Source organism: Cygnus olor, chromosome Z, assembly GCF_009769625.2.
Source record: "Cygnus olor isolate bCygOlo1 chromosome Z, bCygOlo1.pri.v2, whole genome shotgun sequence".
Taxonomy (NCBI): Eukaryota; Metazoa; Chordata; class Aves; order Anseriformes; family Anatidae; genus Cygnus; species Cygnus olor.
In genome coordinates, this window is record NC_049198.1 from 40,944,065 (window position 1) to 40,969,729 (window position 25,665).

The 25,665-nt window shown below is 41.5% G+C and overlaps 1 protein-coding gene and 1 long non-coding RNA gene across 4 annotated transcripts in view; one reads left to right on the forward strand and one right to left on the reverse strand.

The window, feature by feature from the left end:
- The window catches only part of TLE4 (TLE family member 4, transcriptional corepressor), a 95,699-nt gene that overhangs the window by 39,243 nt on the left and 30,791 nt on the right, over positions 1–25,665 (forward strand). The window contains exons 6-8 of one of the 2 annotated variants that reach the window (XM_040540884.1): positions 890–964; positions 13,768–13,972; positions 14,401–14,417. In XM_040540884.1, the coding sequence (XP_040396818.1) occupies positions 890–964; positions 13,768–13,972; positions 14,401–14,417 (297 nt within the window). The remainder of the gene's footprint in view (positions 1–889; positions 965–13,767; positions 13,973–14,400; positions 14,418–25,665) is intronic. The other variant, XM_040540885.1, reaches the window with a different exon arrangement.
- Positions 15,967–22,350, reverse strand: LOC121061681. 2 transcript variants are annotated; one of them, XR_005815214.1, is made up of 4 exons: positions 21,778–22,350; positions 19,816–21,515; positions 19,208–19,332; positions 15,967–17,387 (listed from the first exon to the last, which is right to left on the reverse strand). It is a non-coding gene; the product is annotated as an uncharacterized LOC121061681 (long non-coding RNA). The 2 variants fall into 2 exon arrangements; XR_005815213.1 differs by lacking the exon at positions 15,967–17,387 and having other exon boundaries at positions 17,403–19,332.

The window sequence follows — 25,665 nt, forward strand, 5'->3', positions numbered from 1 at the left end:
ATTCACGCCCAGTACCGATCATACAACCTACTTGCAGTTCGCCCTGGCCCTACATTGCACCAATTTGTCGTTTCTAATGCTGATCCTGCAAGGCTGCATGTACAGATGAATTTGCTACCACTGGAGCTCCAAACTGGCACAGGTCTGGTTGCAGGATTAGGACCTTGCTTTTATTTGTAGCTGATGTTTTCAAATAAATACCAATCAGTTTTCAGCATACAGCAATTTTGAATTTACTGCACTAATACAGTATCACTCAAACTGAGATAATATAACCACTGAAGCTTGTAAACTGTGTTGTTAATTAGACCATGTGTTTTTGATGGACTTTTTAAAGCTATTAAAATTTATATGTTGGGGATTGAAATAATTAGTTCTCTTTCACGTGTTTGACAGAATTGTGAATGGCATTTTAAATTTCTTTCTTACGGTTGAGCTGCTTTGAAATGTACCAAGGAGGAGAATCTATATATCCTTCAGTGATGTGGGCACTGTGTGGTTGTTGAAAATACATACCTTTCATTTTCCAGTATGCCTTTTTTTTTTTTTTTTTAATGAAAAAGTTTCCATGCCTTTAAGGAAAGTGGTTTGCTTTATAAGGTGGCATGTAAATTCAGGAGCACACTGTGCTTGTGAACAAAAGGAAGACAGGTCCCCCCATATAGCTGGGTTATAAAATAGCTCTTTTTGGTGGTAAGGGTGTAATTCCTGTCAAGTAACAGCATAAATAAAATCCTCCTCTTACCTTATACACAAAATTTGACTGCCTGTTAGAGAACAATTATTTCAAGCCCTGCATGTGATTTAAAAGAAAAAAAAAAGGAAAAAAAAATTGTGCTTAGTATTTTTTTTTAAATAATTTTATTCTGTTTCTGGTCTTCATTTATAGCACCAGCAACAAGTGGTGCAGGCTGTGGAGCGTGCCAAGCAAGTGACCATGGCAGAACTGAACGCAATCATTGGGGTATGTGGTCTTTCCGTTTCAGCTCTAATAGTATTTGAAAACAGCTTTCTTTTTCTTTCTTTCTTTTTTGAACTCATTTCTATCAGGTGGGCAAAAGCTGGGGGCAGTGGGGAAGGGAGTTGGGTAGCTTGATCTTTGTAAAAGCTGGTTGCTGCTTGAAAACTTCCGCTTGTGCTGCGCTGAGAAGACTAAGAGGGTTAATGTCTGTGTTGTATCCATTCCCTGAAGCGGAGTGGGTATCTGTTTTCTGTTGTCCTTTTTAAGCCACATTGCTTCCTTTGCATACTGCTTGCCAGCCTGCTTCCCTAGCCATGCTAACAGATAGCCTTTGTATGATGCATTGTGCGTTGCTGAGGGGTTGGTTATTCCCCTTGCCGCTGCCCGTGTGTTTTTCTGTGTGGTAGCCTGAGACCATAAATATATGCCACACATTTCTCTCTCTACATTAAAAAATGATTCAGCTACCTTTTGCTTAAATAGAGCAAAAGAAGCACAATAACCCTTCCCCAGTTCATTCACAGGTTCCAGTCCCGGTTGTCTAAAAACACAGGTGTGGGGAGCCCCTCTTTTAAAAGCTTTACGACCAGCAGTATTGGCTGGTAGTACAGAAGCCCTGCAAGGTTTATGGGTGTGGGCAGCCACAGTGTTTACATTTTATGAGTGGAGAGGAAAGGCATAACAACAAAAGCCATGGCTGCTCACACTACATAAAATAAAGGTGAGAAGTCATAGCTTAATAGCACATTATTCACATGTATAATTATGCAGCTGGTAAAAGCAGTTGTTTAAGTTATTCTAATGAAGACACTACAACTGTGCTTCCCATATTCTGCCCCCTCCCAAATGCTTTTTCTTTTGTGTATAGATTATACATAAAAGTCTTTTCCTTTTTTTTATTCAGTGTATCAAACACACTTTGAAATGCTAATTATTCCATTTACTTTCATTAAAATTCAAATTGCTGAGTGAAGATGTGGATAAGGGTCGCCGAATAATCAATCTGAAGTGAAGATATTGCTTCAATTATGCCTCTGTCTTTTAACAAGGAAATCAGGACTCTTCTGATCATTGCTGACGGTAGTGTAGAGCAGTGGTCTGATTGTAGCTTGTTTTTAATAGGCTGTTTCTAACTCTATTTTGTATCCTTCTGACCACAAGAAAACACTGGTAGTCAATTAGAAGATATAAATGGAAAAGAGTAACCTTTATTTCCTCTGAAGTACCCGTTAGAAAGAAGGGGGTGAATCAGAGCGAGTCGTGTAGAATCATGAATAACATTTGTTGTACGTCTTTTACGCTCCAGTGGGGAGAGTGGGAGATGAATAATTTCCCAATTAGTTTTCATTACCTAACGAAAAATATTGCCTTCTATTAACATTCTTTGCATAAAGTAAGTAGCTAAAGGTTGGCTTCTTTGTTGTAGAAGTTTATACGTCTGCTTTGCTAGTGTGTACGTAGTGTTGTTGTGTATGTGCACGTACCGTTGTGCGTGTGTGCGTGTGTACATGCACGCACATGCACATGAATATATCACAGTCTGTGTACGTTTTTGTCATTCACCCTTGCATATATTAGGAAGACTGTGAAAAGTAATTAGATTCCTAGTAAATGTTAAGTGTATTGATGTAGAGCATGTGGCATTGTAGATACTGCCTATTGCACTTGTTATTTAAGTTTATCCTGCCTTCATGAACCGCTAAACTACACAGAATAAATATAAACAAGCTAAAAGCTTGTCTGGGAGCCCAGCAGTTACTTTTATTGGTCTGCCCCCAGCAGACAGAAGTGAATTTCCTATTTTGTCTGTTGCTGTCTGAATTTATCTTTTCAAGTCAATTGAGATTCCATTGCTTGAAATCTTTGTAATATCTGAGTTTTGTTTCTGTGGATTAAAAAGGGATAGCTCTCATCTCCCTCAGAAGAGTGATTTTACCTTCCTTTTTTTCACTCTTGTTTTATGTTGACTTAAAAAATACTGTGTAGCCCTCTGTATAGTTTTAGAGAAACAGGAGCAATACAGACTGAAAATTTCATGTTCATCAGATTTAAGGGGAAGTAATCTAATTCAGTCTTTAAGAGATTCATTGAAAATTGAATAAATAAGATAGCAAGTTATCAAAAGAGCTTAAGTTCTAGTTGCATGAATATCTACAATAATTTTATGCCTGCTCTTAGAGAGATTCAGAGTCTGAAAATGTAGCAAGGGACTCGAAAAGGCTTGTCATACTTTGTAAAGTGAATACCAATAAAAAAAAAAGCAAAACACATAATTAGAAATCATGTCTTCTTTATATCTCTAATTATGTTGTTTTATATTATTTTGCTGCTTGGTAAGTCTGACAAAGTTTGTGTTCTTTTAACACCGATATTTAAAAAGCTTCCAGTGTTTGTTCTCTGTTGATAGTTTTTCAAAAGATATCTGTTAATTACCCATTGAATTGTGTATTGGAAGAAGGCGGAAGCAGTGTCTGAGTTTTTGAAATACAAATGTAGCTTAGATTTCTCAGTGCTTTGGGGCCATATTCAGTTCACCTCGTTGATGCTGAACTGTTTTTCGTTTGAGTGGAGGAACTACGGTTAGAGTTTAAAATGCATTTTACTGGAATGGGGTATGGCACAAGAAAAGAATGTGCACAAATCATGTCTCTCTTTGTGTTTCACATATATATTTTTATATGAATGTTCTCTGATTTAATGGAATCTGATGAAGCACCTTTTTAACTTTGCAATATTATTCTATCTTCATTGGTAAATGAACCAAATCACTGATCCGTGCAGTTTAAATGCAAAATACTGAAGTGAGCCTGGAACCTGGAGAGACTGCTTGTTCTCCTGACAACAAACTCGTTGTGTTTAATGGAATGAAACACAGTTATAATGACTTCTTTCACAGGTCATGTTCAGTTTAAAACTGTTGACGGACTGAAACAAGTTAAATATCATCCATCTTCTTCTTGAGAGATACAGGGAGAAAAACTAAACCAAAACTATGTATCATAAGCATGCTCTGCAAATCTGTATCTGGTGGTATTTGCTTTGGGCAGTATGGTGCAGGATTCTTGCTTGGGGTACTTAGTAGTGCACACTCAGTGTCCCTCTCCAGGTTGGGTGCATCGGCATGAGCAACATAATGCATCCAGTTGATCTCGTCATGTGTCATAGCTGCCGTGTTTTTAAATTAGAAACTGCAAGTTCACACTGTTGGAACAACACACAAATTGTAGCCTTAAATCAGTAATATGATCTAATTAGGAATGATGTTTTCATTTCCTGTATTACTAAATTGAGTTGTCTAACTCTCTTAAAATGTTTTTTTTTTTTAATCCATTGTACTATATAATCGGAACATGCTGTGTGAGTGTGGTTACGTTTTAATAAGGAAGCCAGGGAATTTAACTTGCAACTTTATAAGAATTTTATCAGAGTATGTTTTTTTTTTCCCTGTTTTAAAATAGTCAGTTTTCAACTGCATTTGGATGGTAAGACAGAAATGGAAGCTACTGCCTGTTTATCACAGAAACAGATAAATGCACCAAAAACTTAAGAACAGGTATGTGATGGTGTTCAAAGAAAATGCAGTTTAGCACAAGAAATGCTGAACCTCAATTTTTAGCAGTGACATTTTAATGATAGGAAGTCTGCAAAATTATTTGCCATCAATTGTGAAGGCAATAACAAGCCTTGGTGGTTTTTCACACTCTCTGTGTTAAGTGCTTTCAGAATGACAGCGTAAACTGTGTTAGAGAACTCCAAGGAAGTAAAACTGATTAAAATGTTCATGCTTGAATGGTGCTGATGGAATAGTTCATTTGGACTTTCTCTACCTCCTGCAGCTCAAGCTGAAATATTAAAATTCAGTGGATTTAAATCTCTCTCCCCTCAGCTCAGGAAAAAAACATTACATTTTAATAGGTTTTAAACTCATAATTCATTGGTTTGGAGCAGCACTATTAAATCTATTTAAATATTACTTGTATTACTAAGGAAATGATTTAAATGATTTTGCCTTTACCATTCTATACATATCTGGGTAAAAGTAAAAAAAAAAAAAAAAAAAAAAAACGGAAAGAAGGCTTTGGTTTAATTTTTAAGCATTTTGTTTTATTATGTCACTTTTATTGTCTTCTTTAAAAATAAGCAAATGGCATTTATTGGAAAAAAGGATGGCTCTGTATTGTGACATATAACCATCAAGCTATAAAGTTCCTTCTTTAATACACTGCTTGTCAAAATTTCAATCCTGTGTTTGAGGTAGAAGTGCTTGTTTGCTCCATCTCAGAAATTATGTAATTTCTGGTTATTTTTAAGTGAGTATTCCATTTTTACAGATGTGAAGAACGACGCCTGTTTAAGTAAATTATGTACCAACTTTATAGGTGTGCAGGTACACAAAGCTGTGGGAGTATTGAGATGCAGATAGGTGCACACAGGGTATAATAAAAAACTTAGAGTCAGCGCATGCTGTTGCTCCCACGGCCCCTGTGCTCCAGAGCTCCTGCTGCTAGGTGCGAAGGTGTGCAATTTAGAGGCATTTCTGCCTCCTCGCGGATGGTGTTTTTTTTTCTGCCTCTCGTGCGTGCCTGTGCAGTGGAGAAGAGAGGAGAGGAGCTTCTGGGTGAGCCACAGCACTTGGTGGGGGTGGACTCGGGATGATGTTGCTGGTGGTACCTGGGCAGAGGTGGGCTGAGGCTCGGACTGGGGGCCGGGCAGGGAGCGTGGATGCTCTTTGCCACCCCATGCCCAGTGCCCGAGCAGAGAGATGACTGCAGGCAGGTGTGGCAGAAGCTTTTCCTGTGTAAACTATGAACGTTTGCTTTCTGGTTTGTGTGGTAAAGCCGTTCCTGCAAAAAACACGTGCCTTCAGAAATGGGAACTTCAGCGAGGACGGGGAAGGGCAGCAAAATGCCCAACTGTGTTGTGGCACTGGCACAAGCCACTTGTCTCTCGGGCCCTTTTGTATTGCTTGTGCAAGGGCTGTGCTGGTCTTTAGCAGTGGTTGAAGCTTAGATGCTGTAAAACAAAGTGGCCACCTGCTGTATATTGTACACAGATTGTTATAGTGGGAAGGTGGCAGACGAGGTTGACTCAGTGGGTACGTGCTTTTGGTTGTGTTTATTTGTGTACCTAAAGAAATACTGAAATGCACTCCTCCCTGTTTAATTGCTCCTTTGCTGTTTGTATACTGAGAATGTGTGAGACGTGGTCTGCAAATTTTTTGACACTACCTAATCCCTGAAATTGAATCATAGGAGGAAAAACATTTCGGCAAACATCTTTTTGTTTCTGATTATTTGTCTGAGGTATGGCTGGGTTGAAGACACTGCTTTTTTTTAGGTGGGGGAAGTGGAGAGTTTTTTGTAGTGTTTTTCCCATGTGCCAGCTTCAGAGAGAGCCTTATAGGTAAGGCCTGACTTAAATCTCTTCCATATGCAGCATTATCCTGATTTAAAGAAGGTGAAAATGAAGTACACAAGATCTTTTTACGGATTTTTGAGAGAAGTAATTAGAATGTAAATAATTCCAGGTTCCATATTTACTGAAAAAACGCTCCAAGGGTGGATTTTAAATGCTGTTGCTACACTTGGAGTGGGCTGTCACTATTTTCCTCTTTATGCAAGCTGTTGTAGCTACTGAATTTATATTGGTCTATCACTCTAGGAGCAGTCAGTAACATGTTTCAGGGCGAAGTGCAGACCACTTATTACATCCCACTGCCAATATGCTGATGCCAGAGGCCCTGCTCTTTATGCTTAAGTAAGTGCATATGACACGAGTGCTACAGCTCACATGCTGTATCTGATCAGGCAGGAGAGCTGACTTCTGCCTCCGTGTTTCTCAAGATTTTCCAAACCCTGGCACCACAGCTAATTGGCCACCACATCTTTTTTGGGGGGGGTTAGGATTAATCAGTGCAGATAGGAGAAGAATTTCCTGTGGAGAATTTTCTTTGTGCTCTACAGTATGAAGATCCCAAACAAAGACAATTTGCTGAAATTCAACGCAGCGTGGATTTGTGTGTTATAACCATGAGAAAACAGAAAGTAGGACTGAAAGAGCTATGTAGTCTGTGTTTTTTGGTGATTGCTATCCAGAAATTTGACTTACTAGTGGTAGACTCTAAAAAAAAAAAAAAAAAAAAAAAAAAAAAAGCATCAAGCAAATGCACGTGCGAGATACGTGATATGCATTTTATGCTAAGACTGCATGGCTCTTTGACTATACCTTGTGAGGAAGTTTAGAAGTGAATTACTGTTGCCACATTAAAAGCTCTGGTGGTAGAATTGCTTATAGATTTAGCAACTCAGGTCTCTGTGTGATCAGTGGCATTTCTTTTCTTTTAGCTTTTTCTTTTAGCACCAAGTCACAGTGGAGACACCCATTTTCCTACTGTCTGTCCAGAGCAGAGAAAATCTCTTCCCAGTGTCCATGGGTAGGATGTGAATAGAGTGTCTGGATAAATCAGGTGTGTGTAAATAGAATAAATCAGGACAGCGTGCACCTGTCCAGATCTGAATTTTGCCCTCTGTAAGTGAAGACACCCCATTGCTGCTGTCACTATTCTTCTCTCTGCACTGGTCTTTGTAAACGGTTTTGAAGCAGAGGTTTGTTATGCGAGGCACATGCGAAGCCACTGGTGTTTCTTACAGTAAGACCTTGAGCACAGCTGCACTTGGTGCTTTCTGCCTTCTCTTGCAGATGCGAATTTTCTTTTCCTAAGCTAGCAAGGGGATGGGGAAGAAGGAAGAAGAGAGCTTAAGTGGCATGATTTATGCAAGAATTTCTGCCCTTTATTAAATGATAATAGAAAGTGATTTTAAAGAGCCTAATTCTTTCTCCTTCCAGTCCCAGTGTAAAAATGAGAGAGGAGTCCTGCAAACAGAAAAATGAACTACTGAACTCTGAGATTCTGGGGAAAAATGCACGCGGCCTTTTGTGGGAAACCAGCTTTTTTTTTTTTTCATTATTAAAATGCTGGCCTCTTTAACCACAGGTCTTTGGTTTGGTGGTGGATCATATTTTTTTTTGTTGTTGCTTTCATCCTCTGTCTTTGCTGTTTCACTGTGTGAAAAATAGTCATCGGGGGGGAAGGGAGGACAAATGGTGAAACGTATCCTGACAGATGTTCCTGTATATATGATTAAGAACGGAAATGTTCCCTGCATATATTGCCTTTCATCCCACAATATGATTCTGGAGTTGACTTCTTATTCGTAGATCACTTTAAAGATCTTTGAGGCAATTTGTAGAGATATGATTCTGATAGTTTCTTTGTTATTTATGTAGGAGTTCTAAATGCTCCCCTTCTGATTAATGACAGCTATTGATTTTTCCCTTCCCCCATAGTTTTCTCGGTGGAGCTTGCTTTCCTTCTGTGGAATCAGTATCCTCAAAGACAGAAAATACTGATTCTCAGGGAGGAAGAATTTTGGCATTTGCTTGATGTTTTTTATTTACTTATTTTTGTTATTGTTCTTTTAATTTATCTCATTTTTCTCCGTTTTTATGTTTTTTCATTCTTTGTCCTGGATTTTCTAACCTGTGCATCCGTTTTCCTTTGTGAGCAGAAACAAGCACTGTGTTTGCTGCAGATGAGCTGTGTATGAGGGTACTGAGTTCCCACCAGTCTCTGATGCCATCCTTTCACACTGGGCGCATGCAAAATGATCACTCCCTTACAAGTCCAGTCTTAAGGACAGTAGGTTGCTGTATCCTACATCTATACCACAGTCTCTTTAAGACAAACCAATCATATGATATATGTGCATATAGCTCCAGGACTGTTCCACTGGAGGAGCTATTGCATGACTGTCCTTCTATGCTGTTTTGCCATGTTGTACTTTAACATTAAAAAACAAACAAACAAAAAGAAAACAACCCTGGTTTGGGAGGTTATGACAGCAGAGAAAGGAAGTGGAGACAGTGCACATCATGTCAGGGGGTGCTAACAGGCATGACAGATAAAAATTCGTATCATCTGAAACATGCTTAAAATTGTGTGTGCCAGAGCACTTCCTTTTCTTGCTGGTCTTTGAACCATTGACACTGTGTACTCAAGCCATTGTTTTTATCTCTTTATATTTTTTATCCTGATTAGGGTTTTGTGTGTATGCTATCATAATAATGTTTCTCTCTGAACAGTCAGTCACTTCACCTGAATAATTTCATGAAGCTATCTTAGTCAGATGCTTTGGTGTCCCCCCAGCAGTATAGCAGGTTTGTGTGTGATTACATATCTTTTTGAGACGTTAGTTTGTTAACATTAGAAATGTCTTCGGGTTAGAGGAGTATGTTCAGGTTGTTTGGATAATGGCTGTGCACTTCCAGGGTCTGTAAAAGAAAAAGTGGTAGATTACCGTGACACAGAGCTGCTTGGAAAGTATCCAGTAAAAACTTGAACCTTTTCCAGGAAAATAGGTTTCGAATGTGCTGACTATAACGAGAGCATTAGAAGCTAATTTGTTAGTGGGTTTATTATCACATTTTGTTTTAAATTTGATCTCTTAAGATGTGTGGGGAAAAGAATTAAGCTAAGCATCAATATTTATAATTCCAGTTGTAAAAATTAGTGATACTCAGATAAGAACCTTTTACAAAGCCTTTTTATGCATTTGTTTAGACATGGCTTTGGGAGTTATTTTTTCCCTTGTCACTATAGACTAAGTAGAAGAAAATTCAGAAAATTTAAAAACCCAAACCAGATTAATAGCAATTAGATGTTATCTTTATTTGATATGGGTTGATAATTGTTGAAATTTTTAATTCCATTTTTAATGACAAACTTATTTAAATGACTGTCTTCCTAAACTTATTACCAAAAGAGCGAGGTTTTCTTTTTTGGCTTCTTTCTGACTACTGATTTTACCCTTGCTCCTATATTTTTGTGTGTTGGATATTTCTTAAAAACATTGCAATCCAGTAGCATTCTATAGGGTATGTTTCTTGGTTGGTAACTGTAGCTGTTTTTATTTCTAAATAGTTCTGGAAAATTTACAGCATAATAAAGCCTGGTGTACTGGTTTTGCAAGTTTTCACCTGTTACGAAAATGCACGCTTGATTTTATGCATACTGTAGTCAACTGTTCTAGGATTGTCTAGTTAACTGTATGCTAAGAGTTCACGAATGACATGACTAAGGATAATAACTTAAAGAGGAGATGGAGGAGTGGGAAGTGAAAGCATTACAGCAACATCAAAAAATTGTGTGGTTGCTCAGTTAGTTCATTTTCAGGCTTTCCTTGCAAGTTTTTAAATTGTATCAGATTTCATGATCTAAATTCATTCTATAGGCAAAAATGAATGTAACCTGCATTCCACAGGGGCATATTTATTTGTGGGGAGTATATCTGTCAGTTGTCTTATTTCATATCTTCAACATTTTGAGGACTAGAGAGAAGACCATGTTTTTTTCTTACTACTTTGTAGCACTAACCAGATGCCCAGTGGGTAAGGAATTGCCCATGTTTTTCTAACTTTCTCTGTAACCAAGCAGCTGTGTACAGGCTGGTCTAGAAGATAATACTCACTATTGATGCTGATGGGTAGTGAAAAAGCAAAACCAAGCTGTGAATGTTGCAGGCATTTGAACATAGTAATAGATTTCAAAGGTTTGGAAATGGCAGCTGGGGAGGTGCTACCACTTTCTGGCTTTGCCTTCTTGAGTATGTGCGTTAGAAAACAGTGCTTAATTATGTTGTAATTTACTTTCTTCCTTCTTTTATGATGACTGCCAGCTTTGTCCCCACAAGGCATTGTATTTTGAGAGCAAAAGTCTACCCAGTATTTCACTTCTATTTTTTTCATTTGTGTTTTTGGACCGGTGTCTCACTTTGGACATACAACATTGCTCATCATATTGGAGGAGCTCACAGTCGTTTTCTTTACCGATGCAGTCCTACTCCCAATCCACGTGTTGTTGAACTTCCAGTCCTACCCTAGTCTATAAATATGCACCATGTTATCTGCAACTACATGGCATGAGCAAGTGGGGTAGTAACGGAATTTGGGATGTTAACTTAGGTTAGCAGTCTGTTTTTCATACCAAGGTGTTTTCTCTGTGCCATTGCAGTGTGACTAAATCACACCAATTTTCCGCTGTACCAGTGAATGGCACTGCGTGACTGTGGGGCCATCTTCCATCCAGATTTCATGTTCCCATCACTTTCTGTGAAAGATCTTCAGAGTCCCTTCAGAAAAGTTGTGTGCATGGTTCTCTGTGGCAGGAAGGCTGTGGGTTTGTTTCGTTTTTTTCACCTGCTCTCTTCAGTTCTTTTCAGAGATGTCTGCAAGACAACTTGCAAGGAAAAACATTTTAGTTCTTGGCCAAGAGAATCTGGGCCAGCCATGCAGTTCTGGGTGATCTCAAGCCACTGCACTGAGGAGTCATTGCACATACTAATCTTAATGCCCAAATTATGTCCGGGAGATGTTAATGTTTGGCATAGCCAAGATGCAAAGCCTGTGGTGCTGTATGACTGAGTTATGTACAGAAACTCCCAACAAAGTCCAGTAAAAATGCCATTGAGTTTGTACGAACATTTTCTTCAAGCTCTTTGGAAACCATCCTGTATCCACAGAAGAGGTCATATAATGCAAATTGGGTAGATTGGTAGGCAAATGTCTATGGATTGTACAGAATTGTGCAGTGAGTGACCCTTACTTGTATACTTTGATCAACAGTGAAAGAGTTAACAAGAGCAAAACTCTGTCACTGCTGGTATTCTCTGGTGCTTCTCAAAGCCACTGGCAAACTCAGGAAGACATCTTCTTGCATTGGTTTATAGCACATTTTCAAAGAGGAACGGGTAATCCATGTTTAAAACAAAATCCAAGATTCTGGATTACAAGGTCTTTTGTCTGCTCATATTCTTTCTCTGTTTATCATTTCTCTCTGTCCTCCTCCCTCCACAAATCCAGCATGCCAGCTTGTTCCCTTGCTGTAAGGGAGCCCCATTCAAATTCTAAAGCTAACCAACACACAGTTGTCTCTTGTTTCATTTTGTTGTAGTTAATTTTCAATTCTGAGCAATGAAACATCCTTCCGTAAGAGCACTAAACAAACAAAATGTGTTTGGTACTTTCTACAAAAAAGGACACTTAACTAGAGTGACATGGGTTTGCAAGTAGGTAGAGGATTGATCTTTCTTTCCCACCTGCAAGAATCTTGTTTCTGGTTTTCTTTCTTTTTGTGCCTTTTTTTGTCCTATTTTTTATATTTGTGTTATTTTTCCCCTTCCTTTTGGGTCATTCATCTTCTGTCCCTGTCACTGGGCTGAGTCAGATGCCGTGTACGTGCTACTGTCACTCAGATTCCACTGCCTGGATTGTGTTTTGAAAAGTAGGAGAAGGATCTCTACCTTCACAGGAAAGTGTGGAGGGATGCATGCGTGCAGGGTGCTGCATGAGTTACGTGGCGTGCTGTATATATGACTTGCGTTCTTTTACTTTCAGCTCACCCATATGTAAAGATTTCATGCTAGGGAGGGGAGGGAAAAATCAAGTGAACAGCGTTACTGCCTCTCGATTGATTAGAGAGCTAGGCTGTGAGGTGGGAACTGAATTTAGATTCAAATGAAAAACAAATAAAAGCAGAACTTGAATCTCCACAATTAGGAATTTAAAATGGAATGTTTTTATGCAAAGTGAGTTAAGTTTTTATTTCTTCCTCTTTGAAAGTCCTTTATGAAGACGTGGAGGGAAGAGAGCAATCCTAGAGGACTTCTGATTTGATTTACCATGAGTCCTGAGAAGTGACTGCTTGGAAACTAAGAGAAAATTTCAAAGCTAATCTAGTTTCTGTATGAACAGGAATTAGTTGGACAGTTAGTGGGCAAGTCTTGGACCTAAACAGATCTCTCTTGGGATGTACTTAACATAACTTTTTTTTTTTTTCATGCCTTCCCATTCAGTAGCAACAAACAAACTATCTACCCACAGTGGTTAGCATAGCACAGAGCTTGATGCAGCTCTGGTTGAGGTCAAGCACTCCAATTTGAACCTCTCAAGGGCTTTCTCTATGTGTTGCCAGTGTACTGGTAAAAATGACTTTAAACTCTTGTCAGCGCAGTTACTGGTGCATGCATCACAGTCCCACTCAAATAAACCTGTCACAACACAGAGTCAGCAGCTAGAGAAGAGTACAAGGGCAGGCCTCTAGCTTTTCATTCGAGCATCACTAAACGTGCACAGAGTGCCCAATTATTTCAGCATTATTGAGCAAGCCTACAGGAGGACCCAAGCCTTGCTACATTAGATTTTCTTTAGTAATTTGCTCAAGTACCGCTGAGGACACTTAAAGGGCTTAAAACGGTGGCTGCAACCAGTTTCCTTTTCTGGATTGTTAATTCAGGTTTTCTCTTTCAAATTAATTCTCACTGCATGCTGTGCAGTAGCGCTGGGAGAACTGTTTAACACTAATTTTCTCAATTTTCAGCTTTTTTTTTTTTTGCATTATATAACTGCTTTTATAGTTACATATGTTTTGATTAGACGTGTACGTGGTGTGTTTCTGCTAGCAAGAATAAAGTGTAGCAGCTCTGTCAGAGGAATAAAAAAATTCACTAAAACTGAAAAAAATCTCTTTTTTTTATAATTATTTTTTGTTGTTAATTCAGCCTGAAGTTTACAGATTGTGTTGTGTCCAAACATACAGACATTTTTAAAATGCCAAGATGTTTGTGAGAGTTGATACGTGGGTTGATCGGATGTATTGGTTGATCTGATCAGTTAGGTTTGACGTACAGGATCAGTCAGACAACCCCCCCTCTCCCTGAACAAATTCAATATCTGTGTTTCATTTTTCACAGCAGCAACAACTCCAGGCCCAGCATTTGTCACACGGACATGGTCTGCCCGTGCCGCTCACTCCGCACCCCTCAGGCTTGCAGCCTCCAACCATCCCACCCATTGGCAGCAGTGCTGGCCTTCTGGCACTGTCCAGCGCACTGGGGGGGCAGTCCCACCTCCCGATCAAAGATGAAAAGAAGCACCATGATAACGATCACCAAAGAGGTAGGCACTGCCAGATGCATACATGGCTTTATTTGTTTCTTATTCCTTCTTTCTTTTATTTTTTAACTCTCCATATGTTTTGAAAAACATACAAACAACAAAAACAACAACAATATTCACAAGTAATTTTCACTAGCTAATTGCTTTAGTATTTATTACCTTGTAGTAGCCAGAAAGTGTGTTCAAAAGGTGGAGTTCTGGTTTTATAAATCTGGCTGTAGGGTATTAATAATTAACTGTACAGAAAAGTTAACATCTGTGCAATTTATTATTTAACAGATATCAAGATTCTTTCTTCTGAGAATGATAAATGTGTAATTCTATGTAAACTGACTAGTACTTTTCTCTTTCTCTCTCTTTCCCCCCACCTCCTCATCCCCTGCTGCTGCCTCCTCTCCTCCATGTGTGTGGGGCTGCTCTGCACGCAGACAGAGACTCCATTAAGGTAGGACTCCATTTTGCAGGTGGAAGGATAGGCTCAAAAGAGCGGCACACTGCATTTTTCTGACATGTGGTCTGGAGTGGTGGAAGAAGTCACTGATTGAAACCAGGGTGTGACCTTCATGCTGATTATCAGAGTCCTGAATAGGCTGTGTATCACACTAAGAGAGTGGCTGGTCATAGTGCAGCTAGGATTGCCAGTGATGTACCATCCAGTGAGGCTGGTGATCAGATCTCTGCCCCTTGGCCAACTCTCAGTGTTGAGGCTGTTCTCAGATATGGTAAAGAGGACTGTCCTGAGTCTCTGTGTAAACTTCGGAGATAGAAAGAATTAGCCAGTGGTTTTAAGTCTTCAGAGGCTGTAAAACTATAATTCTGATATATCCGCATAATACCATTTGCATTGAAGTTATGGAGAGCTGTGTCACTTTCAGGGAAGAAGCAGGTTCCCACCTGCTGTGGTTTCAGCAGCTGTTGGCTAACTATAGTGAAAGGAGCTGCAGAAGGCAGCACTCTCACTCTAAGAATCCTATATTCCTCTCCCAGAAGTCAGTTTTCACGCTCTTAATGACTCTGTGGCGTACATACATACGCCATCCTGTGAATGATAGTGTTTATAAACAGCCGTAGTACATATCTTGCAGCTCATGTAATTTTGAGCATTCAGTGATGCATACTGCAGCAATTCAGCATATATTCCTGTGTGCTCGTCTGTACTTGATAACCATCACAGTCTCACAGAGGATGCTGGAATTTTAATGCTGCAAATGGAAAGGTGCATCTTGGCTCTGCCCTCTCCTGGATCAGCCTGCTTTCCTCACTGCCACTGGCCATTTACCAACTCACGGCAGAAGCAGTTGTTGCTGGTTGCGCAGTTACCTGCATAGCCCTGGGTAGCTGGATGCAGTTAGAGTAGAGCTTGAACAGCTTGCACAATCTTCAGAAGTATAAGATTTAGTGGGTTTAGGTGATGGTGAGTGTGAAATGAAAAGGGTGCATGTCGTACAAAGGGCAAGATGTGTGCACCTGACTTACTGAACACTTGCAAACAATTTGTCAAGTTTTCAGCGGTGCTTTTTTAAGAAATGTGTGATTCATTCTTGGGGGTGGCCAAACAGCAGAAGAGGTGTTCACAGCACAAGTTTTAGGAGCGTTTGATGAGATTGCCAGGAACTGGCCAGTAGGGTGTCCTCAGGGCTGCATTTTGGAGCCAGCTCCCTTCAGTGTTTTTTAAATGATCTGGATGCAGAAGTCAAATGCATACTAAGCAAGTTTGCAGATGATACTAAATTAGGAGGAGCTGTGGACTCCCTTAAAAGTAGAGAGGCCTTGCAGAAAGATCTTGATAGACCAGAAGGAGGGGCAGGTGCTGAGCTCTGCTCTCTGGGGACAGCGGCAGGACCCAAGGGGACAGCATGGAGCTGGGACAGGGGAGGGTCAGGCTGGGTGTTAGGGAAAGGTTCTGCACCCAGAGGGTGGTCGGGCACTGGGACAGGCTCCCTTGGGCAGTGGTCATGGCACTGAGTCTGCCAGAGTTCAAGAAATATTTGGACAATGCTCTCGGACACATGGTCTGGTTTTTGGGTGGTCCTGTGTGGAGTTAGGAGTTGGACTCAACTAAGGTCTCTTCAGCTCAGGATGTGCTACGATTGTTTTGCTCATGTGCCCTGGACAGAGTCAGGAGAAGCACAGTGCCAGGCACAGGCTTTGCCCCACCAGAGACCTGTCCCACCAGGGGCTGCTGTGTGAGGGGGCATGCCTTTGCTTCTCCAGCAGTTCCCAGTGGGGACACGTCCCGTGCCCTTCCCCACATATCTATTCTGCCATTGGCAACTTTGCTCTGTCCCAGCAGAATGAAATTGAGCTGGTTGTTGTCAGTTTTACTGTTACTCACGTGGTTCTGCATAACAACCAGGAGCTGACAGGAACTGTCAGTTTTTACTGTGAGCAGCAAAGGCACTGAAGCTGTCTATCCACCGACACAGGACAACAGCGCATTGGATTTCACTTTAGCTTCTTTGTCACGAGGGCTAGAAACTGGGATTATTGCTTTGTGCAGTGAAACCAGGCACAGATTAATGATGATTTCAGCAGAACGCCCGCTGTTCACTCTGAGCAAATAGTTTTAGCTGTTCTTCTTTTTTCTCCACATCCAAACAAACAAGTGCAAGTAGGGCAGATATCTAAATATATCTGAGAATATAAAAATGCTCATTTTCTTTAGCAGGCTTGCATACCTGTATAGTTGAGACCACAAGCCTTTCACTCATGAAGGTGAATAAAGAGAACTGCTAGCATATAGGGTATGCCAATTACTGTTTTAAATAGATTTATTAGTCCTGTTTCCATAATGTCTGTGGGATGTTGGGGTATTTATGCTGGTACGAGTATTGCGGGTGTGTTTATACTAAAAAGACTGATTATGTTTAGTTCATCTGAAATTACTTAGAATGATTCAAATGCACTGTTACTCATACAGCTTCTGACAGTGAGAGGAGGGTGTCACTACTTCGTAGCAATTTATTTTGAAATGATAAGTAGATGTTTGTCTTGTACAGTGTTCAGGTTGTGAGTTGGCTTGTGTGTCAGCATTATGGGGCTTGCTGCCAGCCTTGCAAGGTGAAATAGTTTGCTAATTTCCTTAAATGTTTTCAGTGATGCCCAGAGTAGCAGTTAAGTCGCTTGTTCTATCGATCTGTCCTCCCTTAAGTGGCTCCTGGTTAAGAGAGGCTTTTTATGATCGTCTGCTGTGTGACTTGAGATGTTTTTTGTCAGCCAGAACGTGCCAGTTGCCAGCAGCTGGAGTCTGTGTGCTTGTATGAAATAATTTATTCATGCAGGATAATGCTCCTTAACATTTAACAGGTAATGAACGTGACATAAATTTCCGTCTTGCTTTTAATTTTTCCCTTTCCTCTTCTAATGTGCAAACAGGCAGCTCTGGTACTCTAAATAATAAGTAATTTTTGGCCATCTGTCAAAAGGAAATTTCAATACAAATTTAAATTAATGGTGCCTGAAATTTTTTATAGCTCCTCTAAAAGCCTCTAATGTGCAGAAAATTCTGAATCTGCTGGTAGTAATTAGTGTAGCATGTAATGAGGATATGGGCAACGTTATACAGCCCCAGTGTAACGTTTTGATATGGTAGCAAAATTTTGATTTATACAAGGTTGTGCCTGGGTTTAATTGTGAGAGACACTTTAAAGTGTTTTCTTGCTGATACAGATTATTAAGCAGGGCAGATTTTAGAATAGCTCGTAAAGTGTAAATTTACGCTTTAGTGTATGATTCAGATAATGAAGGTACCCTGCCCATCGGTACAGAGGAGCTTGACTGAAGTGTCCCATTTCCCCTCGCCACTTCATGCTACCACTTCCTGTGTCTTTGATTTGGCAGGCAGTTTTGTTCGTGAAACTTGTTTCCAGTTATGCTCACCGTGACCCTCTGCGTAGTTCTGCCCAGGGAAAATGCTGTGCTGGAGCAGCTGGAACTGCTGCTCTCTGTTCCTCCGCACAGAGAGGAATGAGCAGCGTGTGGGTGAGGAAGAGAAGGGCTGGGCTGGTAACACCTTTTGCATGTGAGATTTTACGGGTTCTTTGGAGGTTGTGGCAGGCAAGTTGTTCGTGTCACTGGTGAGCACTGGAGCCAAGATCTGAGGCTGCAGCCATGGAGTGAGGCAGGTTGGCATCAAAAGGCTGTTTCTTTTCAGACACAGTCCCATTTCGGTTTGTATCACTCCTCTAAACATGACACTTTCTGCCTGATAAGAGAGCCCAGCCTTGCATCCTTCCCAGCACCTCCCTGGAGCAAGCAGTTCGCTGCTGAACGAGTAGGGACCTTCCAGATAACATGAGATTGTCCAGGAGCTATTCCTAAATAATAGATCGCCATCTGCACATCAAGTTCGGTGGAGGAGGATGGCTTTGGGAACTCTTTGATTTCATGTTGGATTCAGTCCTCCGAATCCTCTGCAAAGTTTGAAGTGGGGAAGAGCTCGAGATGCAGTAAACTGGGTCATGGGTCTGCTCTTCAAGGCAGAGGAGAGGGGAGGGAAGGGCAGCAAGGGGCTGTGCTGACAGTGTAGCGGTGGCTTAAGGGATATGACAGAATAATATGTGTTTAGACTCAAAGACAAACAAGCAGCTGCACAGTTAAACACATGGCTTTTCTGAGAAGGTCTGATGTTTTCTCTTTTCAATGCAGTAAGAATATTTTTTTTTTGGCTAACTAGTAAATAAATAAAATATGATTCTGCGGTGCTGCAGCGTGCCCTTGCTTTCTGTTTGCACCCCGCAAGGATTTTTCCACCTCTCATAAGGACTGCTGATTCAGGAGGCATGTCATTCTTCCTGGCCTGCTTCTCACCCACTGTCTCTGGGACAAATTTGACAAAAGTTTCTCTGGTCCATAACAAAGCCCCTTCTGTAAAAATTACCTTCTGAAGAAGCTTAGGAAGCATTTTGTGTGTGAAGGTGTCATATGGCAGACAGTAATCAAGTGGTAGCAGTCTCTTCCCATGGCGTTGGCCGAGACACCTAGACTAAAGGAGCCCCCAGCTGCTCACCAAGCTTTGAGTCTGTCACAGCCAGTGATGTCCCTTACCAACATATTCAAGAATTTCAAAGTCTTCTAAATCACTGTCCTGTACATGGGACTAAACTCTTGCAACTTTTTTCCCTGTCTGTAGTTAATCCACTTCTGTTCTTTATCTGTTCTTTATACCCATGTGGTGTATTTTTCCTTTTTTTTTTTTTTTATTTGAATTGTAAATTATTTGGGGATAGGCCATACCTGTAGTACGATATGCCAACATGGTGGAAACTGTTCATTTCTATGAGTTCATCTCAGTCACAATAAGTCAATAATTAAAAGCTGCTATCTTGTGGCTGGAATAAAATAGCCTATTTGAGATCCCTCTGGAAAAGAAAAAAAAAAAAGGGGTTTACATGAAAGGATAATTTTAGCTTCTGAAATAACAAATCAAATGCAGATTGGAGATGCATTTCTGTCCAACATGTTAGTGAACTAGGAGAAGTCTGTCAGGGCAAATTCAAGTGGGTTTAGCGGTAAGATTACTTTTGCCTTAATCTGTGGGAAGGCTAATAATTATACATGTGGCAAATACAGAGAAAGGGGACTCGTTGGTGTGAGTCTCGTGTTCCATTTACATTTCTGGTGGCAGGTGCTCCAGTGCTTGCTAAAACCTGAGCCTGTCTCGATTTAGCTTCTCGAGCTGTTAGCCGCTATTAAGTGTTTAGACCTCTGTTCACTTAGTATGTAAGTAAGAGTAAGCTGCTTACTCCTGCAGCTGTTATTTGATACTTCTAATGCTTCTGAAAAGAACAAGGTAGTTTAAAATAAAAAAGACCAAGATATATGATCAGAATTCTGGATATTACCAAATGTAATTGCATTGCTCGGACTTTGTTCTTCCACTGGTAGAGGAACAGCACAAACTGACATGATTTACTGCAGTAGACTTCATCTTAATTGTCAAGTTTCTTTTAAGTGAGACTTCCTCCAGTGATATGAGTCTCCTGTCAAACACCATTGCATTCAGTTTGTATTTAACGAGCCAAAGAAACATAGTTATCTGTTACATGCGTAAAGAAAGTTAGAGAATTTATTTCCTGATCATTTCATTTTGCCACTTCAATACCACTCAGCTGAAAAGCTCTTCACAGACTTGTAAAAATCAAAACATGTTTCGCATTCGTGTCATGGCTTCTGCGTGCGCCTTTCTCTGTACAGAAACAAGGCGTTGCGTGTATTTTGCTTTCTGTAATGATGAAGTGGTAATTTTTGAGCTGAACATGTTTGAACTAAACTTTGCTCCACAAGAGTTGTGTTTTGATCTTCATGGGTGTTTTGAGGGTAGCATTATCAAAATATAATGAGTAACTTCTGTTGGCTCGCGATACAATAATTTGTTCAGTATTAATTGATATCTGCCTCTGGGCATGTAAGCTGTGCTGAATGTAACAGGTGCCTTAATTCCAGAAAATGTGTTGTAATTGTTTGTATGTGGAACAGATGAATAAATATCTGTAGGGCATAGCTGGTCCTCAGGTGGTGAACGTGAATGGATTAATGATGTGATTGGGTGAGACAAGCTTGTTTGTTGCAGTCTCGTCCAGTAACTGTCTGCTGAAGCAGAACAAATATTAATTAGCAGGGTCCTGTTTGTTGTCTTGGTTTATCTTATGGAGCTGATTTTTTGGCATTGCCCTTTTTTTTTTTCTTAATAACCTTTTCATAGCTAGACTTGTAGCATGTCATTCAAGTCTGTGGTTTTTAGCAGATTTTAAAACACAAAACTGAACCTCAGGTATCTCTTCTTTTTTTTTAACTGAATTTTACATTTCTTTCTTTCATTCAGTGTCACATCATTTGCCTTTTTAATGAGGTCGTCTGGGAATTTTAATTTAGTGAAGAGCATTCATATGAAAGTAACATGTACTCTGCTATCAAAGAATTAGTTGATTCTGCCATGTCTGTGGCTTCACTTCCTTTACGCAATGGCTTTTTTCCTTCTTCTGTGTATAAACTATGCTGGCCTCTTTGCTCGTGCCTGTTACGGCAGGGTGACTCTTACTCAGTGGTGTGCCCACATTTGGATGAGCTCCTACAGCGCTTCTCACTATCAAACTTTATTTTGCCACTTGGTGATTTAGGGTAACTCAAATGTTCTCTCTCCAGATGCTCTCTTCACCCAGGAGGCAAACACTTACATGGGCTGTAATTTCTAACCTGAGCAGTCATGTCTAATTATTTCCATGGCAACAGACTGTGATGTTGATAATACAAGATTATGACTTCACATTGTAGAGTAGGAAGAGGAAGTTTGCTGGGGTGAGGAGGTGGGTGGAAAGGTCTTCTCCAGCGCAAAGTCTTTGACAGTGTAATAGCTAGGAGGAAAGAAGCAGAGGGAGGAGATGGATTTATTTATTATCTTTTTTTTGAAGTCCTCGTTATAATGTAAGTGCGCAATTAAAACCATACCCCCCAATGCTGGCATTCATGTTTACACCAGTTTGCTCAGGGTGAACGTATCTGGAATGAAGCACGTGTTTGCAGGTTCAGTTAAAGAGGTGTTAGCCTAAGGGATAGGAGAAGATAGATAATATTCATCAACTTTTACTGAAGCGGGACACAAACTAGGTGGCTGCTTTATGTGTTTATGCCAGCACTGTGACAGGTTTTCTCTCTGCATTGAGCGCTAATCCACCTCTTTTAATTTTGAGTTGTTATTAAGACCTTTACGGCCAAGGTATTTGAGACATCCCTTATTTTAATGCATATCAGTGGATTCATTGGGCATTCTAATTATCTACTAGAGGGAGAAGAGGAGACGAGATTACCTTGTGGAGTCAGCAACGTGGGTGAAATGCACTGCAACTTTCCGTCCCCTGCCTGAAGACACCGAGTGCTGGTAGCAGGTTAATGCTGGTGTTACACGGCTCTTGCTCTCTCTTCCCCCGCGCTGGGAAAGAAGTAAATTCCCAGTTAGAGTGTTTTCAGTTTCTGAGGCTGATTTTAGAAGAAGCTGGAGGAAATGAGTGGTCTGACTGATTCCTAAGTTGTTATGAAAGATTGTCGAGTGCATCATGAATTGCAAAGTTTTAGATGTGTTTTTGAGCAATTACGCTGGCCAGCGGGAATCAGCCATTGAGGAGAATTTGCAGAAAAGTTACACCGGGCCTCCCGCCTCTCTCTGGTACACTTCTAATTGAGTCGAATAATTAATTAAACATCTAAAGCTCGATTAGCCTATTCTGCATGACGATTTGAAAAGTTCTGTGTTTTCTTGAGCGACATTTGGCCTTTTGAAGAACAAAAAATTGGAAATGCTAATGTTTTTTTCAGCCAACTAAGGGAAGAAAATAAAAATGTCTCCATAGCAACAAAGCTTCTTTCTAGATAGTTTCCTGAGATATGCCTGAACCAGAAGCAGATGTCTGATTTGAGAATCTTGCCTCCTTCAATGTAAACAAATAACTTCTAGGCAGGTGTTGGAAATAATATGGAAATCCTATTAAGGGGCCCTGGGTTTCTGTCACTCAGGAAGCCCTAGCCACAAAAGGGTTGGTTGTCTGAATACAGGCGGCAGAGTAAATTCTCATTAGGCTTTAGCTTTTCCCAGGAAATGATTGTCTCTGCGTGCTCTTTCTCCCGCGAACCTGCCGCTTCGGCCACTGATCCCCTCCGCCGCCCTCGCCTCCTCGCTTTGCTCTCCGGCTGGATTAACGCCTGGTGCGCGCTGCTGCTGATGCCGGTGCCGCGATAGTCGTGACAGTCGCGACCGGAGCGAGGGGAGGACGGGGAAGGGGCGGGAGACGCGGCGGAGCAGCGGCTCCTTCGGGCGGCTTTGCAGAGTTCCCTTGCCGGGGAGGGGATCCAAAAACGAGACGGTGAGGTTGCGCGCACAGTGCCTGGGAAGCCGGTGCGCCCCCTTTTTTTTTTTTTTTTTTTTCCTTCTTTCTTTTCCCCTCCCTCCGTCCCGCTGCCGAAGCGGCTGCTGGCACGCTGCTGCGGCCCGCGGGACGGCTCCTGGCGGGGGGGACGGGCTCTGTGCGGGATGGGGCTTTGCAGCCTAGGGTTTTTGCAGGCTGAGGCTTTGCAGGCTGCAAGCGGGGATCCCTCCCTGCGCTCCCTCCCCCGGCCCTTCCCCTTCTCCGCGTCCCGGGGCGCACTTGATAAAGCCAATGAGGCGCCCGCCGGTGGTCTCCCGTCGCCCTGGCAACAAACCGCGGGGCACCCTGTGTGAGAAACGCATGCATATCTCTGAATTAACCTTTTTCCTTTTTTTTTTTTTTTTTTTTTTAGTTTGTTCCTCCCTCGGCGCCGGGGGACCCAGGGCCGCCCCGCTCCGTCCCCGCGGTGCCGTCGGGGCGCTGTTGGCTCGCTTCTGGCCCCGGCTTCGCCGGGAAAACACATGACCCGAGCAGGGGGGGACTGGAAACAAGCTCAGCGCTGGCAGAGGGCGGCAGGGACTTAATGAAGTGCTGGAGCAAAATGATGTGCTCGGGTCGCCCCTCTCCGAGGTGCGGGCTTTCCGCAGGGAGCGCCGAGGCTTGCTGTGTTTGCACCCCGTGCCCCAGCCTCTCGAGAGGCAGCTCGGGGAGGTTTCCCCATAGCCTGGGGCGGGGAGGGGAAGGGTTTGGGCACGCCGCCTTCCCCCCCTGATCTCCGGGGCGAGCGCTCCGCTCGTCCTCCGGTGTACTCCGGGCCGCCCCGCGGGTCCGAGTGGTTATCGGCACGGGTTTTGGCCGAGCCTGGCGAGCTGCCGAGCCCTTCGCTCGTTTTGTTTCGGTAACGAGCGGCCAGACGATGCGGAGGTCACTGCTGGAGTTAGAAAGCCAGCGCTGACCTCAGTAACACGCAGCCTCCCCTTGCGATGTTGCAGCGCCGGGCGTTAGGAAAGCACTGTAATTGGCTTGAAGTAATTATAATCGTGCCTTTGAGTGCCTTGGTTCTCCCTGATGTTTGCTGAATTCGTTTTTGTTGATGCCACAGGTCCGTCGCACCTCTGTTTCGGGGCTGCTTTTAAAAATGCCAAACTGCAATTTATTGTGACCCTGCAGGAAACAAGTGTTATGTTTTTCCTCCCCTGCTTCGAGAAGGAGTTCCTTTCAATTCTTTCACCTGCAAATATTTTGTAGTGAGCTTTGCTGTCCCGTACTGCAAAAAAAAAAAAAGAGGAATTCTGAAAAATGTCTGAATAATGTAAAAATAAGCCCTTTAAAATCAATTACCAGTAAACCTTGTGGGGAGAGAGAAACCCTTTTACTGCTATTCCCTTGATGTAAGGTGCCCTGTCAGTATGCATAATTGGTGTTAGAGTAGGAAAGGCACCCTGCTTTCAGCATAAAGACAGTCTGTCCAGGGTCAGTTTGGTGCCTTTGTAAAAAGCACTGTATGCTCACCACCTAGGCAGCCTGAAAGCTTTATATCACACCGCGGGGTATTTGAAAGCAATTAAGCACTTAGCAGACCTTCTGTGGGACTCTTGTGTGCTTCATGAAGATTTTCTGGTAGCTGCCTTGCCGCCAGCCATGGCACAGGCTGGAAGTGCCATTTTTGGGCCCTTCTTCCTGCTCCGTAGGATAGGAAGGGGGGGAAATTTGGTGTAATGTTGTCTCTCCCTGTCTCTCTCTCCCTGGTTCTCTTGAGAGTATCTAGCACCAGACGGTGCAGTCTTTTCTCCAGTTTGTCTGTGCAAGTTGAAACTCGTTTGATACCAAGTGTTTTTTGTGCTGTAGTACCTCTCCACTGTGCCTTTGGTCCCCATGGACCCTAAACCATTTTACAAATATTGCTAGTCAACTGAACCAATGAAGGTGCTGCTGTTAGGACTACTGATAAACAAACCTAGTGTTGCAAATAGTGCTAGTTTGATTTATAGTAGTAAATGTAACTGAAGTTGCCCACCAAGTGGAGTAGGGCTGGAATGCCTACAAACAGCTGTGGCAATCACAAAGTGACATAGCCACATCTACGTAGTAGACAAGCATTTCATAATTGTTTTGGACAGGAATGGGATGAAATTTTTTTTGACTGAAGAAGGTTTTTATGTTGACAACACAGAACTCCAGAGATTATTACAGTGCAATCACTCTAAAACTGTTTTACAAACAAAATATGTTACAGATTTTAATTATAAAAACAAAAATATGTGCTTTAATTTGACATACAGACAGAATTTCTCATGCTGTTTTGCTAAGTCTTAAAACTGCCAGGGATTCTCTTTGGAATACTAGATATTCAGCATGCACGATTGCTACTGTGGATGTCAAAAATAAAATATTTATAAATGTATTTGATACTGTGTTCTGGCTCAAAATATGTATCCGTGCAACACTACTCTGTGATGTATACGTAAACTGGTCTTAGATGAAGCGGTTGCTATTATCCAGGCTTATTGGTGCCAAACGTAAGATTAAATCAAAACAAGCACCTATACTTGTTAACTAACATTTTCTTAAAGTTTAAAAACAATATTTTAATGCAGTTATGTGGTTATGGCCAAAGCCAACAAAACGAAGGAAATGTATGTTCTGAAGGTGGCTGTTGGCCTGCACTGAAGAGACAAATGAGGTAAAAAATGAAATACCACTTAAAAGTGCTGCCTTGTAGTACTGGTTTACGCTGCTTTTTGAAAGCATAAATATGAACCTTCACGAAACCTCTGGAGAAAAGCGCATGAACATTCGCCTGACAACCGAGGAGAAAGAAACACTAAGGTGGGT